The sequence below is a fragment of the Dioscorea cayenensis genome, chromosome 4 (assembly GCF_009730915.1).
Source record: "Dioscorea cayenensis subsp. rotundata cultivar TDr96_F1 chromosome 4, TDr96_F1_v2_PseudoChromosome.rev07_lg8_w22 25.fasta, whole genome shotgun sequence".
Lineage (NCBI taxonomy): Eukaryota > Viridiplantae > Streptophyta > Magnoliopsida > Dioscoreales > Dioscoreaceae > Dioscorea > Dioscorea cayenensis.
The window spans coordinates 19314471-19335237 of NC_052474.1; the positions used below are offsets into that span (position 1 = coordinate 19314471).

The following is a 20767-nucleotide window of genomic DNA, read 5'->3' on the forward strand; positions in this document are numbered from 1 at the left end:
TTCAGCTTCTGTTGGAGACTCTGTGCATAGAAGCATGCAGGTAGATCTGTCACCTAATTGGGTTTGTACACCAGAGAAAAAAAAGTCAAAAAAAGAACAACTAGTAATCAAGAACACTACTGAGAAACTTGCGGAGGAGAAAAATAGTGATGAGAAGAATAAAATTGCTGATGAGTATGTTAGGGTTTCAATTCTCAATCTCTAATATTGCAATTATGTCACACTATAATTTTTGGGGTTTAATTTGTGAGCTCGTTAGAGGATTTGTTTTTAGATGTTTATAGAATTATCAATACTAATTAGTTGGTAGAATATTTATTTATTTATTTATTTTAATGTTGATTCTTTTGTGTTTTGGATTGGATTTTTTTTTTAAATGAAAAGAGACACTTATTTTTATTTTGGCTTTCTATAGAGGTATTTATGTATGCTTTAAGCTGCAATGTCAACGATAAAGGGAACATAATTGGCTAAAAGGAATACATATTTATTTGAGCAATGACCTTCACTTAATGTACGTCCTTAACTTTGAGAATATATATATATATATATATATATATTTATATCCTTCAATATTTTTTCTAAGCTTCATATCATATATTTGTAAGTATATATATAGTATTAGGTATGTGGATTGTTTTTATGAAATTAAAATAAAAAGTTATCTTACAAAATTGAAAATAAATATAAAGCTTGTAAAAATAATTTTAATCTTGACATATATTAATGTGTAAAATAACATTAAAAGCTTATTTGACAAATTTACGATAATATAAATCTTTGTGAAATTTTCATCATATAACTTGTCTTTATATGTGTATATTGTGATGAAACACTCATTACATTAGTTTTTAACTTTCACTCGCCTACAAGATCGATGTGAAAAAGATGAAAATTATCCCAATATTTAAAGATATTATCATGATCATATATATATATATATATATATATATATATATTTGACAAAGACAACAAACTTTAGTCAATAAAAAGATTGTCAAAGAGACAACATTAGTTATGAAGTATCTCCCGTAATATATTATAACATATATAATATATCATCCACAATCATTGCATTCCTTTTTATACTATTTACATTATATATTCCAATCAAACATATTTATTTAATAAAATATTAAATGTTATTAATAAAAGATTGAATAAATATATTTAAAAAAAATCTAATTTTAGCCAGTTTAGTTTTAATAAATTCAAATTGCTTGGTAATTAATTACTAAAACTTCACTTCTTTTAAAATTTAAATTAAAAAATAGTCTTATAAAATTAAAGTTAAAATCAAATTACAAACAAATTTTTTTAATTAATCCCTAATCTTTCACTAATTACACTATACTTTCCAAAATCGTTCCAAAAATCTAATTCTAAATCAAATCAAACCCAAAATTATTTAAACCCTAGACCTCTTCTATAAATACCGAATCAAACCTCCACTCCAACCATCACCACTTCCTCGTAGAAATCTTCTTCTCTTTTTCCCTTTCGATCTCCCGATCAAGAACTAAGGTAATGAAATTTAGGGTTTGGGTTTTTGGAATTCTAATTAAGGTTTTGAAGATCTATCTATTCAATTGTTTGATTTGCAGTTGCAGAGATAGAGATCGATGGCACCGATTCCTTGTTTGAAAGGTTGTGGCTTCTTCGGCGATCCAGAGCAGCACAATCTCTGCTCCCAGTGCTACAAAGATGAGATCTTTGCGTGCGTGAAGACATCGATCGAGAATCAAATCAATCATGAGAAGGCGATGATGATGGATCTGAAAGTAGAACCAGTAGTGGTACCATTGCCGCCCATCAAGACGATGAAAACCACGAAGAGGTGCGAATCTTGCAAGAAAAAGATAGGGCTGATGGGTTTCAGCTGCAAGTGCGGCGGTGAGTTTTGCTCTTCTCATCGATTGCCGGAGGTGCATCACTGTTGTATTGATTTCAAGGGTTTTGGTAGGAACTCCATTGCCAAGGAAAATCCAGTAGTCAAGGCTGATAAAATTCACAGGATTTGAGAGTTTTCATGGGATTTTTGTTTTAATTCATAATTCTTTAATTTCCCTTCTTCATCTTCTTCTTCAATACTCGTTTGAATGTGAGTGAATGTATATAATTTTAATGAATTTATAGAGGTTATTATTTTTATTTAGTTTTGTTATGACGGCAATATATTCGAAGTTTTCTTTAATTTTCAATATTTTAAGCTGCAATTTTTTTTAAAAAAACGTTTTTTATATAAGTCTTTGCGTAATATATATATATATATATATATTATATATTAATTTGGGATTTATGGAAGAAAATCTAATTTAAAAAAAAATTTTAAAAGTTGAAGAAAACAATTGATATTGATGTTTTTTTTGTTAGCCATGTACTCAATTAAACATCCGCCAACTACTAATGTTTAAATTTTATAACTTATTTTTTTTTTAAAAAAAAAAAGAAAGTATTGTTTTTTACGGGTCGAATCCCTAACTCTCGACAATATTGTTATGGTATTATACATATAATATAGAATAATAATTAAATACAGTAGCAGTATTGTTTTTTTACTATTGATTAGTCCATTGTATATTATATAAGGATGTCGTTTCTCTCCTCTTCAAAATTCCATGGCAAGAGATTTATGAACTTGATTTGGTTTTTGAAATATTTTTTAGGCTTGCACATGGTAGAATTTTAATCGCCCAATGTGATGTGCGACTAAGTTAATAAATCTTTAGGAGGTCGTTAATTAAGCCACCGTAATTAGTGCACTATTGTACATACTTGTTTCTTGACACCTCTTATAGTAGGGTGGCGCTTGTCACGGCGCCTTTGTCAATATATATATATATTGCTTATAATTTTTTTTTTTTATGTTTTTATCTCACATATATATATATATATATTGCTTATAATTTTTTTTTTAATGTTTTTATCTCACATAAAATTATATATAGTTTATGAATGAATGATGTTTCAATTTAAACAATATGACATAATGTGTTATTGACCAAAAGATTATCTAACAAGCATACAACACTTCCAAAGCAACGACGAGCTTCCCATAATATAAAATCTACCCCTTGAATTGAAGCTCTCTTTATTGCAATAATACAAATATCATAACTCATCAAATATATAATGTATATATATACATATTGCTTGTTAATTTAAGTCTGTTGTTTTTGTCTGGGGTGACAAAAGCAATCAACTTGGTAATCAGCTGAGAACAGTGGCGGAGCCAGAAACTATAAAATAGGGGGGAGAATTTTTTTTTAAATTCAATTAATAAAATTTTTTTATATTTTTTTAAATTTTATTTATAAGTTAATTTATAGTTTAAATTATAAAAATTAGTTGTTAAATAATAATTTTTTTAAAAAATTCTACTTAAAAATATAAATTTATATATTATATAAATTAATTTGTGAAAATCAAAAACTAAAACATAGATTTTAATATATATATATATAAAGTAATAGATTAAAGAATAAATTTTTGTAAATATATTTTTAAAAAATTATTATGTATTAGATAATAAGGATTAATTTGTATAAAATTTGATTTTTTTTAAAATAAAAATAAAACTTGAGAGAGAGAAACAGATATCTAGATAAAGTAATAGATTAAAGAATAAATTTTTGTAAATATATTTTAAAAAAATTAGATAATAAGGATTAATTTGTATAAATTTGATTTTTTAAAATAAAAATAAAACTCGAGAGAGAGAGAGAGAGAGAGAGAGAGAGAGAAGAGAGAGGGGGCAGAAGTTCGCTGGGAAGAGGGGGGGCGGCCACCCCTCTTCCTCCGTCCCTGAGTAAAAGGGAGAGAGGGGGGAAGAGGGGTCCGCCGGCGACAGGGGGCGGCCGCCACCTGCCCCCCTGGCTGAGAAGTTGGTAGCTTTTGAAGAGAAAAATGTTTAGATAAAGAAACAACTTGGTTGAGTTCTATCCACCTCTCTCTCATTGTCTTATAACCAAAGGTAAAGATGTCACCTTCTCCTGCTCTTAGTTCAAGCCAGTATCACCTTGTAAGTCATTCGACCCTTCGTCCTTTCACTCACACCCACATAATTTCCCACTGCTTTAAGTATACCTGGCAATTTTAAGATATATTGATTAAGTTATAATTATTAATTATAGGAGGATAGTATGTTACAAGTTATTTATTTAATGTTTTCAATGAAAGGTTAGGGCCAGGGTTGCAATAGAGCCGAGCCGAGCAGAGCCAAGCTTTGAAGTGTTTGAGCTCGGCTCAACAGAATTAACTGCAAGCTCGAGCTCAATTCGAGCTTAAATTTATAAGCATGAGCTTGGCTTGAGTCAATATAGTTGAGCTCGAGAGCTCGTGTACATTATAAAAAAAACAGTTCATTTATAATGTACACAAGCCAAGCTCGAACTCGAGCTCGCCTCGTTAATGAGCTTGGCTCAAGCTCAAGTTCTAGCTCGAAAATGTCAATGAATCTTAAGCTCAACTTGAGTTCAAGCTCGTTAAACTTGTAAAGTTTATAAAACTCGACTTGTTGATTATGTCACTTGTATTTTTAAAACTCCAGTCAAATTTATAAAAATTAGTTTGTGTAGATTATATAGTTTTTTTAAAGAAAATCATGATGATTATTATTAATAAATTATTTTTTAACACATGAATCCATTTATATTAAGGGAAAAAAAATACTCATTCACTAGAATCCTTTAGCAAACTCGTGAGTATGCCCATTATCAGGTTGATTTCACATATTCGTCAGCAGACTCGTGAGCAAGCTCATTTAGCAGATTTGTGAGTAAACTCGTGAGTAGGCTCGTGAACAAGCTTGTTTAGCAGTCTTGTTAGTAGGCTTGCGAGTCGGCTCATGGGCTTGCTAAATGTGCAAGTTGGCGAGCCTTAACAAATCGAGCAGTGTGTGGTTCGAGCTCAGCTCGATTAACTATTCGAGCTTAAAATTGATTAAGTTAAGCTCGAGCTCAGCTCATTTACTTATCGAATGAGCTTTTGTTGAGCAGAGCTTTGAGTAGCTCGTGAGTGACTTAGTTCATTTACAACCCTACTTATGACTATTTTTGAAATATTACAAATTTTTATTTACAGAAATACACCTGATGCTATCCAAATTGTCCACCAACACATTCATGTCAGGTTTTAAACGTAAAGTGGGCTCCCTTTTTTATAATATTTTTTTGAAAGACAAAACTTATAATGAAGGCCCTATTAATTTTTTAAAATAAAAAATAATACTCCTTCATTTTAGTCTCTCCAAATATTTTTTTAAGATGTTTTTTTTTTAACAAATGTGACAAGTGCAACAGTGAAAAATATGGGTATAGTGGGAAATTAAACATTCGACTATACATCAACCTTATGCCATGGGGATTGGGTTGGACCCTGTGCATTCCGAACTCCCGCCACCCATACATGGTGAATCTTTACTTACAATGAAAATGCACAATAGTCAAGGATGTGGGCACAAATGGGAATTGAGAGCAAGATCATTATTATATATTAGTCTTCTCTCAGTCAAGGATATGGACACGGTTAGGAATCGAACATCCGGCATCAATGAAAATGTTAAAATTTTATTATAACAATCATGCTTAATAATGTAAAAAAAATTGTAAAAATATATTAATTACTTAAATTATTGAAAATAAGAATAAATATATAAATATAGAAGTAAATCAGTATAAGTAAGGAGAGAAAAACATCGTAAAAAAACATTGGATTAGCCTAATAGATAAGGTGCTTGCTCTCATATACTCCCTCCGTTCCTTTTTATGTGTCATAAACCCATGTTTTTTTTTATTTTTAGTTTTCTAACATCAAGAAGCATTTATTATTTTTTTTTTCCAAAAATTACTCTAACACTCTATTTAATTCTTTTCTTGAAATTAAATATTAGAAAGAAATGTAAAGATATAAATTAGGGGTAATTTTGGAAAGATAACAAATTTTTTATAAACATTTGTGAAATAACTAAATTTATTGGTATATGAGATTCGGTTAACCACAACAGATAAAAAGGAACGGAGGGAGTAAGAGATTAGGTGTTCAAATCGCACCCAACTTATGGTAAGTAAAAGTTCACTATGTTCAGATGGTGGGGGACCCTAGTGTTTAGGGTGCAACCCAATCCCCGTACCACCGGGTTGGTACATGGTCGGATGTTCAATTTCTGACTGTGCCCACATCTCCGATTGTTGCGTTTATCGCATTTATAAAAAAAAAACATCTTAAAAAAATTTGGAGGCACTAAAATAAAAAATATGTTATTTTTTTTATTTTGAAAATGTAGCAGGGCCCCACATTATATGCTTTGTTTTTTTTGAAAAAGTAAAAATAAAACTTTTTTTTTTTACTTTTGCAAAACAAGAATAGAGTTTTTTCTTTAATATTGAATAACGTGAGGTTTCACATATTTGTAAAAAAAGAGAAAAACCGTTAATAGTATTAACTTTTTTTTGCAAGGGTAAAATTGTTCATTCATATAAAAAACTGTACTATAAAAAAAATTGATTTTTCAACCCTTTTTTGTTTGATTTTTATCATTTAATTTTTTTGTGTTTATTGAAATTTTGATAGAGATTAATAAACTTAAAAAATATATTATATAAATCGATTTTTAAATGAAATAACTATTTTTACTAACACTATGAATGACTTAGTAACTGTTTTTTCTCTTTTTGCAAATCTTAGAAGCCACGTATCATATAATCTGAAAAAAACTCTTTTTTTTGTCGCAAAAGTAAAATACCATGAGTTTTTTTTTTACTTTTTTTTTTGTTTTTTAAACATATATTTTAAAAAAATTTGGGCCCGCTTTAAAAACCAATTTAGACTCATCTTCGTTGTTTAAATATTTAAAAATCCACATGAGTGTTGCTTAATTTGGACAATAATACGCTAAGTGCATATTTCCATTAATTAAAAAAAAACTCTGTAAAGAAAATTATAATATTTTAAAAAATTACCCGCCGCAAATCCCTGAACTCGCTAATTTTTTTTTTCTTTTTTTGTTTTTTAAAACAAAACCATCATATACATTAAATGAACCAATACGAAAAATAAATAAATAAATAATATATAAATCAAGCACTAATAATTCCATTGACATCTAGCCACAAACCCTTTAACCAAGAAACCATAAAAGTTCAAGTGGACATCAAGTGAACCCTTAACCCAATTGTCAACAGTTTTTATCCTTCTCATAACTGTTCTTTAGCTTAAAAGGCTCCTTATCAGTGTTCTTTGTAACATGTTTCTCTTTTACCGGCATATAAATTCACCTGGGTGATTGATCTACTTGATAGAGCCAATCCATTGGGCTGGTATCTCCAACAAAAACAGATCTGATAAGCTTACGCCTCCTCATACTTATTAATAAATAAAGCCTCAAAAGTTTTAGTGTTCATGAGCTTCTTCTCTCCCCATTATTTATAGGGTTTGGAAATTGGTTCTAAATTTGATTTCAAAAATAAAAAAGCACTTTCGAGTCTTGATATCACTTGTTGTACCTAGTCCTATTATGACCCGAGGTACATGTAAATATTTTAAGTTAAAACTGTACTATGGTCATTTTTTATTTTGAATATCAAATTTTAATTTGTATCATTTTTGCCATTTAATTTTAATTTGTATTTAATGAAAGGGTACCAAAGAGGATTTGTGTTCAACGAATTTGATGATATGTACATAGGATTTGCCACATTAACATTAGTTTATGTTAACACTAATTCGTTGTGTCATGTACACATGCAAACATGACACATTATCAAAGAGGGCCACGTGGACACTCTTATTGACATGACACATGCCACATCAGCCCGGTGAACTAGTAAATAAGAGTGGCATGTGCTATGTTAATAAGAGTGCACATACAACTCTTTCTGATGACGTGGCAAAAATAAAATATCATTAAAAAGGGCTATGTGCATACTCTTATAGACATGGCACATACCACATCAGCCGGATAAATTAGTTAATAAGAGTGACATGTCCCGTGTCAATAAGATTATTCATACAACTTTCTTGATGATGTGGCATGTCTGCACATGCAAATGACACGCAAACTAATATTGTCATAGAAAATTTGACATATATCTCATCAAATTCTCTTCGGAATCCTCTTGGTATTATTTTTGACAATATAAATAAAAGTTGAATGATCAAAATGATATAAATCTAAATCCAAATCCAAATCTAAGTTCATTGCTCAAAATGAAATATTAACATAGTATGAACCTGTCTAAAAAAGTTTACCCCACAAAGCACTATTTAAAATAAATTATTAATAAATTGAGATTTTGATTGTTATTCATACTTTGAATTTTAACTAATTATTTATATTATTTTTATTCAAACTTGATTCAAAAAGAGACTTTGAGTTTTATTAACAATCAAACCCAATCCCACTATGAAACATAGATAATAAAAAATTGTTATTTTAATTGTTATATCAACTATGGTGTTTAATAGTGCATCACACAAGGGTGTAACTCTAGTTATTATTCTAATAAAGTATTTTTATATATAATTTTATTTTTAAAATAAGTATTAAAATGATAGCAATATTTAATCTTTCTAAAAATTTAAACAATAGCTATAGGATCCAATATATATCCCAAAACATGTTTTTTTTTTTTAATTAATCTAAATTTTCCTGAACTACCATATATAAGGTTAAAATATTTTTAAAAAATAGCCCTTCATTTCTAGGTATTTATATATTTCGAAATTAAGATTATTAAACTAACATTATACGTTTCTTTTTTTAACGCATAAAGTAAATTTTTATAATTAAAAAAGAAATAATAACGCATGTGTTGTATAAATGCATACATATGATAGCAATAAATTAACATTAAAAAGAAATTCACTTTATCATAATTTCTTCTTAATGCTTATCCTGCAATTATCTATTATTATTATTTTTTTCTTATTTTTCATTGGATTAAGACAACATATAACTTGTCCTTCTTCAGTTGTTCTCCGATCCGTCTGAAATTCAAATTATTATTTTTTTTTTAAATTATGCAAGTTTGAACTAAAATAATATAATTAGTTATTTTAAAGGGATAACAATTAAAATAATAATTTTTTGTTATCTATGTTTCATAGTGGGATTGGGTTTGATTGTTAATAAAACTCAAAGTCTCTTTTTGAATCAAATTTGGAAATGATTTTTAAACTATATAAATAATTGGGATAGATGATACTTTGCTATGCTCTAAACATTTACTGTGAACTAAAAATTCATAAACTCTAGAAACTCTGAAAACCTTCGTAATGGGAAAGCGTATGCTTATTCGATCAGCTTCTGTTGGAGACTCTGTGCATCGAAGTATGCAGGTAGATCTGTCACCTAATTGGGTTTGTATACCAGAGAAAAAAAAATCGAAAAAAGAACAACTAGTAATCAAGAACACTACTGAGAAACTTGCGGAGGAGAAAAATAGTGATGAGAAGAATAAAAACTGTTGATGAGTATGTCAGGGTTTCAATTCTCAATCTCTAATATTGCAATTATGTACACACTATAATTTTTGGGGTTTAATTTGTGAGCTCCTTAGAGGATTTGTTTTTAGATGTTTATAGAATTATCAATATTAATTAGTTGGTAGAATATTTATTTATTTATTTTAATGTTGATTCTTTTGTGTTTTGGATTGGTTTTTTTTTTTTTTAATGAAAAGAGACACTTATTTTTATTTTGGCTATCTATAGAACTATTTATGTATGCTTTAAGCTGCAATGTCAACGATAAAGGGAACATAATTGGCTAAAAGGAATATATATTTATTTGAGCAATGACCTTCACCTAATGTCCATCCTTAACTTTGAGATATATATCCTTCAATATTTTTTCAAAGCTTCATATCATATATTTGTAATTATATATATAGTATTAGGTATGTGGATTGTTTTTATGAAATTAAAATAAAACGTTATCTTACAAAATTGACAATAAATATAAAGCTTGTAAAAATAATTTTAATCTTGACATATGTTAATGTGTAAAATAACATTAAAAGCTTATTTGACAAATTTACGATAATGTAAATCTTTGTGAAATCTTCATCATATAACTTGTCTTTATGTGTGTATATTGTGATGAAACACTCATTACATTAGTTTTTAACTTTCACTCACCCACAAGATCGATGTGAAAAAGATGAAAATTATCCCAATATTTAAAGATATTATCATAATCATATAATATATATATATATATATGTTTGACAAAGGCAACAAATTTCAGTCCATAAAAAGATTGTCAAAAAGACAACATTAGTTATGGAGTATCTCCCGTAATATATTATGACATATATAATATAGTGGAAATTGCCAAAAAAACCCTACAACTTTGCCAAATTGCCAAACAAACCCCCATAGTTTGAATACCCAAAAACCCCTTCCTTTTCAACTCCATGATTTTGAAACCCCCAAAAGTACGTATGACGATTAAAGCGAGTGTATTTAAAATTTTATGGACGAAAATGCCCTTGCACGGGAAGTCGTGGGTCGCACCCATTTCGGGGTGTGAGAAGAAGTGGGTGGGTTTTTCTTAGGCATTACAACTGCTTGTCTTCTCTCAACTCGCGACTCAGCTCAACTCGCGTCTCCGACTCTTCTCTTCCCACAGCACTCTTCCCTTTCCACTGGCGTCTCGAAGAAGAAGTCCCGTGCAAGTATTCGGCATTTCGTCACTTTGCAGTCTAAGGTATTCATTATGGTTTTTGTTAACTATTACATTACGAAGAGACATTTTTTTCGGTTTTGGTTTGTGATTTTGTTTTTTTGTTGGAAGACATTGAAGCTTTCGAGGGGATTAATCGGAATGGGGTTTTTGTTAGTCTGCGAGGGAGATGTCTCGGCTAGGGGTTTTTGTTTTGTTTTACATTTTCGTCTATGTATCGATCGAAATGGTTTTCCGATTGTTGTGCTTTGTGTAATGTTTATAATCTACGTTTACCACTTTCGGTTGATATGGTTGCGATTGTAAAAAAATGAGGGTCTCCGTTTAAACAATGAGCTTTTCACCGTTTAAGTTAGTTAAAGTCTCCGTTTAATTATTTGTATCTACGTTTAATAGTATACGTCACTTTGCTTAAAAAAATGATATCGGTGTTTAAGAGCGAGTGTTTCTAGTTTAACAAATTACATTTCCGCTTAACAATGTCTTTGTTATTATCGCGAGCTTGTGATTATGGCGGTCGATCTAGTTAATGGGCGATGCTACTTGACACGTGAGTGGAGACCGTGGCTGAATTGAAAGTTCACATGATCCCTCGACATTGGGAGATCATCCGAAGGACACCGTTCACGACATTCTATCGAGTTGGAAGTCGTATACCAAGAGCGGGCCCTTCTTGACTCTCGTTGCGAGAGATACGATAACCGCACCAATAAATTCGAGGGATCGGGGAAAGCATCTCGACTTTCGAGGCTGAAGATGTGGCGATCATTCTTGGCTCGCGTTGCGATGGGGAGGCGATCGTGTTTCGGAAGAAGAAAACACGGTCGACTTTTCGAAGAGAGGTATTTATCGAAGGCGTCACGAGAGACACGGAGACTCCAGTCGGGAGCACTCTTCAAAGACTCGTTGGACGGAGGGAGAAGAGGAGAATTTTTGCCAAACTGCGATGGTGTACCTCACGGGTACAATCCTCTTCCCAAATACCTCATGCTCGGGTTCCTAACTCGGATCGTTGATTATGTCGATGATCTACACGGAATGGGGGCGCTACGCGTGAGGGCAGCGACGCACTGAGTGGCTTATGGAGGACATACCACGAGCCGCTACCCGAGTGCGATCTAGATCTGCGGGGGAAGAAGACCAACACCGGGTATGTTAAGGGTTCAGCGGTGGCGCTTAACATCCGGTTTTACTGAGTGACCGGAGCCGGAAAGAAAGTCCGTTTCTGCAAGATCCCAAGGATCTTTGTGCTACGGTGAAAAATACTACAGGAAGCAAGCGACGATAGAGACGAGTTTGTCATCTCTCGAAGGAAAAGAGGTAATAATTCAAAAAAATATTTTGTTTAGCGTGAGGCGTTAACGTTTAACCATATCATTTACCGTTTAACTTTATTCATCTATCGTTTAACATTATAACTTACGGTTTAACTTTGTTCGACTACCGTTTAAACTTTTAGTTTAATGTTTAATTTGTTTGTTCTATCGTTTAACACAATAGGTTATAACGTTTAAATATACGAGTTACATGTGTAAATATAGTTTTAATTGTTTAAACTAAATAATTTCGCTAAGATTGTTTGCTTTTACACATGCTAGTTTCTCGAGTTGGTTCCGTGAATCTCGATGAAGAAGTATTTGTTCGCCAACCGCGTCGATCCGGATGCTATTGCTCCGGGAACCGCTTGCTCAAAGGCAAGATGAGAGGGCGACCTCTTCCTTGCGCTACTGGGCCCGCCCGTTCTCCCCGCTTCGAGGGCCAAAAGCGCATTCGTCGAGGCCGGAGAAGCCCTCCCCACCCCGCCCGATCGTGGCTTCCCCCGACCCAGTGTCGGCCCACTCGACGTGGCGGCTCCCCTGCCGGCACTAGGGCGAGGGATGTCATCTGCAACTCTCATGCGGGCATGCCGATTTTTGATGACCGAGTTCTCTCGGCTTGTCGCTCGGGTGGAGGCGTTGGAAGGCCGGTCGCGATCATCGATCACTGCCTTCCCTTCAAACAAATGAAGCACCCGGGACGGATCACGCCGTCGGAGTTCGACGACGAGGACATCATCGGGGTGGCCCTTCAAAGACGGCCTCATTCGAAGAAGCTTGCAAAAAAGAGGAATATCGAGACACATGCGCTGACACGGGAAATATCGAGACCTCATCGCTCACATATTTCAGCTAACACTGATTCCCAAGAAGTCAGCACCGTGAACATTAGCACTCGTCCCTCCCCGTTGTATATAGCAATAGCACAAAAACTCTCCATAATTTAATCGGAAGAGCTAAAATTGAATACACCAAATGAGAAGAAGAAAAAGAAGAAGAAGAAGAACAAGAACAAGAACAAGAAGAACAAGAACAAGAAGAACAAGATATGAGCCTTCTAAACTTTGTTTGAGAAAAAGCAAGCAGGAGGCAAAAAAAAAAATTGAAAAACTATGCATAAAGAAAGTTATGATTGGGCGCCATTTTTCCCACCTTTTGCAAGGGCAAAAAAGGAATTTCATATCGTGGACCCACTTCAACTTACCGGCGGGGGGTTAAAAGGAATGTAAAATATAACGGAGGGCTGTCCGGGGTGTGCAAAAGTTGGAAGGGGTTTTTGGGAAGTTTTGAAAATTACGAGGGGTGAACAGTAATTTTCCCTATAATATATCATCCACAATCATTGCATTCCTTTTTTATACTATTTACATTATATATTCCGATCAAACATATTTATTTAATAAAATATTAAATGTTATTAATAAAAGATTGAATAAATATATTTTTTAAAAAAAATCTAATTTTAGCCAGTTTAGTTTTAATAAATTCAAATTGCTTGGTAATTAATTACTAAAACTTCACTTCTTTTAAAATTTAAATTAAAAAATAGTCTTATAAAATTAAAATTAAAATCAAATTACAAACAAATTAATTAATCCCTAATCTTTCACTAATTACACTTTACTTTCCAAAAATCGTTCAAAATCTAATTCTAAATCAAATCAAACCCAAAATTATTTAAACCCTAGACCTCTTCTATAAATACCCAAGTCAAAATATCATTGTCTTTGAATAAAAAGAGCAAAGAATAGAGATATATAAATATATGTATATATGGAAAACAAAATATAAATAGAATAATATGCCAAAAACATATTATAGGCTACATATGGATTGAAAAGGGACTCTTAAAATTTGCTAAAAAATACAAAATTTTGGTACGGAAACAAACATAAAATATAAAGAATAAAAGAATAAAATAAAATTGATTGGAGTGAAAGAAAAAGTTTATGAATATCAATAAACAAAATTGTCATTACTCGCATCTAAAGTGCGCATGGGAATTACCTCAACGAATCATAAAAGAAATTTAATAAGATGCATAAGAAAAAATAAAAATGGTAATTAAAATTACTTTAAATAAATCTGAAACTTTTGCTCATTTCTTCTTCCAACAACTAGTGTGTGTGAGAAAACTATAAAGGGTCATTTGTTTATATAGACATATATAATTCCTAATTTTATTAAAATTCTATCATGCTTCGAATATGAGTAAGAAAAAAAAATTAGATAAATTGAAAAGACATTTTAAAAAAACCTATTATCATGCTTTGAATGTGCGTAAGAAAAGAAGAGGAGATAAGTTAGAAGAAAATTCAACAAAGAGAGAAAAAAAGGAATTTTTTAAAAAGAATTCAATTTAAAAAAATTCAAATTTCAAATTTAAAAAATGAGATTCGAATAAATTTGAAATTAAAAAAAATGATTTGAAACAAATTGAAATTAAAAAAAAATTCCGAATGAGCATATTGTTATATATATATATATATATATATCAACTATGGTGTTTAATAGTGCATCACACAAGGGTGTAACTCTAGTTTATATTCTAATAAAGTATTTTTTTATATAATTTTATTTTTAAAATAAGTATTAAAATGATAGCAATATTTAATCTTTCTAAAAAATAAAACAATAGCTATATCCCCAAACATGGTTTTTTTTTTTTTAAAAAAAAAAATTAATCTAAATTTTCCTGAACTACCACATATGAGGTTAAAATATTTTTTAAAAAATAGCCCTTCACTTTTAGGTATTTATATATTTCGAAATTAAGATTATTAAACTAACATTATACGTTTCTTTTTTTAACGCATAAAGTAAATTTTTATAATTAAAAAAGAAATAATAACGCATGTGTTCATTACTTGGTATAAATGCATACATATGATAGCAATAAATTAACATTAAAAATAAATTCACTTTATCATAATTTCTTCTTAATGCTTATCCTGCAATTATCTATTATCATTATTTTTTTCTTATTTTTCATTGGATTAAGACAACATATAACTTGTCCTTGTTTGGTTGTTCTCCGATCCGTCTGAAATTCAAATTAATTTTTTTAAAATTATGCAAAAAGCACACAATTATATATATATATATATATATATAACGTTTAATGTTTGTATTTACACAAGCCATTATTCTTAAATTGAGTGGATCTTTTTTTTAAAAAAAAAAGAAGTTTGAACTAAAATAATATAATTAGTTATTTTAAAGGGATAACAATTAAAATAACAATTTTTTGTTATCTATGTTTCTTAGTGGGATTGTGTTTGATTGTTAATAAAATTCAAAGTCACTTTTTGAATCAAATTTGGAAATGATTTTTAAACTCTATAAATAATTGGGATAGATGATACTTTGCTATGCTTTAAACATTTACTGTGAACTAAAAATTCATAAACTCTAGAAACTCTGAAAATCTTAGTTATGGGAAAGCGTAGGCTTATTCGTTCAGCTTCTGTTGGAGACTCTGTGCATCGAAGCATGCAGGTAGATCTGTCACCTAATTGGGTTTGTATACCAGAGAAAAAAAAGTCAAAAAAAGAACAACTAGTAATCAAGAACACTATTGAGAAACTTGCGGAGGAGAAAAATAGTGATGAGAAGAATAAAAACTGCTGATGAGTATGTCAGGGTTTCAATTCTCAATCTCTAATATTGCAATTATGTACACACTATAATTTTTGGGGTTTAATATGTGAGCTTGTTAGAGGATTTGTTTTTAGATGTTTATAGAATTATCAATACTAATTAGTTAGTAGAATATTTATTTATTTATTTATTTTAATGTTGATTCTTTTGTGTTTTGGATTGGTTTTTTTTTTTTAATGAAAAGAGACACTTATTTTTATTTTGGCTTTCTATAGAAGTATTTATGTATGCTTTAAGCTGCAATGTCAACGATAAAGGGAACATAATTGGCTAAAAGGAATATATATTTATTTGAGCAATGACCTTCACCTAATGTCCATCCTTAATTTTGAGAATATATATATTTATATCCTTCAATATTTTTTCTAAGCTTCATATCATATATTTGTAATTATATATATAGTATTAGTTATGTGGATTGTTTTTATGAAATTAAAATAAAAAGTTATCTTACAAAATTGAAAATAAATATAAAGCTTGTAAAAATAATTTTAATCTTGACATATATTAATGTGTAAAATAACATTAAAAGCTTATTTGACAAATTTACGATAATGTAAATCTTTGTGAAATTTTCATCATATAACTTGTCTTTATATGTCTATATTGTGATGAAACACTCATTACATTAGTTTTTAACTTTCACTCGCCCACAAGATCGATGTGAAAAAAATGAAAATTATCCCAATATTTAAAGATATTATCATGATCATATAATATATATATATATATATTTCACAAAAGCAACAAACTTCAGTCCATAAAAAGATTGTCAAAGAGACAACATTAGTTATGGAGTATCTCCCGTAATATATTATAACATATATAATATATCATCCACAATCATTGCATTCCTTTTTTATACTATTTACATTATATTTTCCAATCAAACATATTTATTTAATAAAATATTAAATGTTATTAATAAAAGATTGAATATATATATATATAAAATCTAATTTTAGCCAGTTTAGTTTTAATAAATTCAAATTGCTTGGTAATTAATTACTAAAACTTCACTTCTTTTAAAATTTAAATTAAAAAAAATAGTCTTATAAAATTAAAGTTAAAATCAAATTACAAACAAATTAATTAATCCCTAATATTTCACTAATTACACTTTACTTTCCAAAAACGTTAAAAAATAAAAAAAAATTAAAAAAAAATCTAATTCTAAATCAAATCAAACCCAAAATTATTTAAACCCTAGACCTCTTCTATAAATACCCAATCAAACCTCCACTCCAACCATCACCACTTCCTCGTAGAAATCTTCTTCTCTTTTTCCCTTTCGATCTCCCGCTCAAGAACTAAGGTAATGAAATTTGGGGTTAGGGTTTGGGTTTTTGGAATTCTAATTAAAGTTTTGAAGATCTATCTATTCAATTGTTTGATTTGCAGTTGCAGAAATAGAGATCGATGGGGCCGATTCCTTGTTTGAAGGGCTGTGGCTTCTTCGGCGATCCAGAGCAGCGCAATCTCTGCTCGCGGTGCTACAAAGATGAGATATTTGCGTGCGTGAAGACATCGATCGAGAATCAAATCAATCGTGAGAAGGCTATGATGATGGATGTGAAAGTAGAACCAGTAGTGGTACCATTGCCGCCCATTAAGACGATGAAAACCACGAAGAGGTGCGAATCTTGCAAGAAAAAGATAGGGCTGATGGGTTTCAGCTGCAAGTGCGGTGGTGAGTTTTGCTCTTCTCATCGGTTGCCGGAGATGCATTATTGTTGTATTGATTTCAAGGGTTTTGGTAGGAACTCCATTGCCAAGGAAAATCCAGTAGTCAAGGCTGATAAAATTCTCAAGATTTGAGAGTTTTCATGGGATTTGATTCGTACTTGAACCTTGTGAAACATTAATTAGTACTTACAAAGTTAGTTGACTAAGGTCTCTTAACATTTTCTAGAAATGAAAATTTTGCCTCAAATCATTCAAGCAAACTTGCAAACATGTTTCCTACGATCTTATAGCCCATCTGCTTAATTTACCTAACCAAAACATGAATAAAATAAGTCAATTGTCAACTAAACTCGTTATGAAACACCCAAGTTCTATGAATCACTCTCTCATCATTAAAACTTTATCATCAGTGATATCTTCTTCTTAGCCTCTATCACTTGTCCCAGGGGCTCTATCACTCTTCCCAAGTTGAGAATCAAATCCAACTCAGACCTAAAAAGACAAAAGAATATGCAGTAGTTAAACATAATGTTAATGACATGGACCTTCATATGATAGTTTCCAGCTTGCACAAGTGATAAAGGCTCACACTCCCAAAATAACAGTCCAAAATCTCAACAAAATGATAAATTATTTCCAGAACCTACAATGAATTCATTGTCTTCCAGATCAATGCACATGCAAAAATAAAAATAGCACAGTAATATAAACCAATAAAGGAAAAAAAGCATTAACAAGGAAAGATTGTTTTACAAACAACAAATTGTTGAGCCATAAATCTTAGTTTTAATATAGCTGTTACATAAATATCCATGTCATGATATGACAGCCATCATGCCAGTGTTGATTGGGGACATTATAGGAAGGGAGGAATTCCCAGTGTTGATTGGCCAAGTCATAGCAAGGAAGAAATTTCACTACACAGTGCATTTGATGCATTTGACTGACCAAAATGCTTGTCTGGATAGATCAAGGAATAGGAGAATCAGCCTTTACCTGTTGACGAGCCGCAGCAAGCTTTAGTAGCTCATCAGCTTCCGAGAAATTCATGAACCACTGACTCAGTGGATGATCCTTGGTGTCGCATATATTCTTCTCATTCATAACTTCAGAAGGTACGTACTATAGTGAACAAAACAAATTTCACTTGTCAAAATGACAAGAAACACGGAAGATAAATGTTATAAGAAAGGATACCTGTGGGTGGCAGGTTTAAACCAGCAGCAGGATGGTTTTGGACGCAGAAAAAAAAAGGCGTCTGAAGGCTTTGAAAAAACTATTTCATCATATGTTTCAACAACAACAGGCATAAGGCTGTTTGACAAGTACAATCGTGTGCAAGGAAGAAGAAGAAGAAGGAAACAAAAACAGCATAAGGCATAAAGCTGTTTAACACAAATTTGGAATAAACTTACAGGTCCAATTGCTTGTCACAAACATCATTGTGAAAAAAGAGACTAATGGCAATCTCAAATTCTCCCCAACCAGACTCTGACACTTCAAAAGGTGCTGATTCAACTGCTCTAGTTGGATTATTAAAACTAGGATGTAGTTGAAACACAAAGCGCTTTATGATTACACTCAAATCCTCACTTGTCGCCTCCTGAACATAAACAATCCATTTATAAGATTGATAGCTAAAACAAATCAGTTCATGTCACTTTACAAAATCAACTCAAAAATGTGCAGCATATAAAAATAAAAACATAAAAAAACTGAAAGTAAAAGTTCTTACTCGCTTGCTTTTACCAAGCCAAAAAGGATATAGTGCCATAAACAATTGGAAAGCTAATTTCCACATCCTTAAAGTCTTTTTATTCTGCATCTTCAGAAAAACAAAAACAAGCAACAAAATATCAATCCCGTAGAAAGAATAGGAATTTAAGACATCAAAAATTAAATGAAGGGCATAGCACAAGATTCTGGTATGCCTTCACATCTTGAGGCCACAGACAATGTTACTTATTTCCTTTCATCATAAACCTAAAATTTAAAGGCAGATCAAAAACAAAAGAAAGACCACAAAAAATGATTCTATGTTTAGCTAATACAAGATTTCATCTTTCATCATTGTTATCAACCTTGCTTGATCATCAACACCCTTTACATCCAAATATAAAACATTCAAAAAAAGAAGATAACATAATTTATATATATATATAATGAAAAATTGTCGGAAATTTGTCAGGGTTGCAAATGTTGCCTAAACAAGATTCGTAAAACATTATACCATGCTTATTGCATATCTTTGATCATCACAGGTAAAACTATCAACATTGATATAAATAGCAAATGTTGCCTAAACAAAATTTCTAATGTGACAAGTAAAAAGGAATAGAAAAGAGCTCCAAAACATGACAAGTAAAAATGAATGGAGGAGTACTTCCACCAATTATAGAACAGATCGAAATCAACCAACGAATACAAACATGACAAGTATCACATCATCAACGAGGGTCTAATGGACTATGAATGTCATTCTATACACAAAACCCTAATTCAGGCCCAAATCACTAGACCACTAACTTCACCTCAAAGATCCCCCATACACGAATACAACTCCAAAAATTCAGGAAAAAATTGAAATAATACAGAAAATGGTTCCTGTAAATAAGAATGTTTGAAATCTAAGCATGCGATTTCAATTTCTAGTGCCCTACATCTACAAACATGAAATCAATGACGATAGAAGCGGGAAGGAAGAGGACCTTCTTGCTGTCAAGATCTTCAGGGAGCAGGCCGAGCAACCTTGGAGCAGCAGGCTTCGAGCTAGTTTGGCATCGACGATGAAGAAGAAGAAGAAGAAGAAGAAGATGTTTCCAATGCCGGGAGAGCGAACGAGAGAGGTATTTGATGGGACTAACGGGTCGGATTGATCAAAGATCCGTTCCAATACGAGATCCGAATCCGATTTTCTTTGTCATGTTTGGATTTGCTTTTTGTCGGATTCGGGTAAAACAATGATGGTCTTTTACATGTTACCCCTTTGAAAAACTAGAGAAATTATCTGTTCGCCCTCATTTTTCCATAAATCTCACATAAACAGTGAACTCTCATTTTTATAGTGACAAGCAATTTTTATGTTATAAGTTGATTGTACGTTTTAAGATTTATATATATATATATATATATATATATATATATATATATATATAGACACACACACGTGCTAAGAACTAAATTAAATCAAACCTTGGTGATGAAAAACTTGCAAAGAGATCACTTCCAAATTGAGAAAAACTTCACTGCTTGTTGATATACATAAGAGATATGAAAAGAATTTCTTTTTATTTTAGTAAAATCTAAACACTTAAATAATTATTAAAAACACATAGAAGTAACTCGAGTAAAGCAGTTGATCTCGATGGTCCGAACCCAACAATTGGTAATAATAAAAATTCGTTGGTGATAATACAAAATT

The 20767-nt window shown here is 31.0% G+C and overlaps 2 protein-coding genes across 6 annotated transcripts; one reads left to right on the forward strand and one right to left on the reverse strand.

Annotated features, from left to right (window-relative positions):
- Positions 1-17079: 17079 nt before the first annotated feature.
- LOC120258748 (zinc finger A20 and AN1 domain-containing stress-associated protein 1-like) lies at positions 17080-17478 on the forward strand. Its single transcript, XM_039266183.1, has one exon. The coding sequence runs from the start codon at positions 17080-17082 to the stop codon at positions 17476-17478; it is 399 nt and encodes a 132-aa protein (XP_039122117.1).
- A 30-nt stretch (positions 17479-17508) lies between these two features.
- On the reverse strand, positions 17509-19144 carry LOC120258162 (transcription initiation factor TFIID subunit 14b-like). 5 transcript variants are annotated; one of them, XR_005535958.1, is made up of 5 exons: positions 19082-19138; positions 18762-18949; positions 18544-18660; positions 18343-18468; positions 17509-17838 (listed from the first exon to the last, which is right to left on the reverse strand). XR_005535958.1 is itself a non-coding variant. In XM_039265514.1 (4 exons), the coding sequence occupies exons 1-4, from the start codon at positions 19118-19120 to the stop codon at positions 18443-18445; spliced, it is 354 nt and encodes a 117-aa protein (XP_039121448.1). In that variant the 5' UTR covers positions 19121-19138; the 3' UTR covers positions 18026-18442. The 5 variants fall into 5 exon arrangements, 2 of the variants coding, with proteins under 2 accessions (XP_039121448.1, XP_039121447.1); XR_005535960.1 differs by lacking the exon at positions 17509-17838 and having other exon boundaries at positions 18026-18468; positions 18544-18604; positions 19082-19144; XR_005535959.1 differs by lacking the exon at positions 17509-17838 and having other exon boundaries at positions 18026-18468; positions 18544-18622; positions 19082-19144.
- Positions 19145-20767: the final 1623 nt, after the last annotated feature.

What these genes read in the sequence shown, in the direction of transcription:
- LOC120258162 (XM_039265513.1), bottom strand. Translation starts at nt 19,120, where the DNA reads ATGGCACTATATCCTTTTTGGCTTGGTAAAAGCAAGCGA. An exon ending in GGCTTGGTAAAAGCAAGCGA is followed by an intron (nt 18,950 to 19,081) that starts GTAAGAACTTTT and finishes GTTTATGTTCAG; the next exon opens with GAGGCGACAAGTGAGGATTT. An exon ending in TGTGACAAGCAATTGGACCT is followed by an intron (nt 18,661 to 18,761) that starts GTAAGTTTATTC and finishes CTTGTCAAACAG; the next exon opens with CCTTATGCCTGTTGTTGTTG.
- LOC120258748 (XM_039266183.1), top strand. Translation starts at nt 17,080, where the DNA reads ATGGGGCCGATTCCTTGTTTGAAGGGCTGTGGCTTCTTCGGCGATCCA.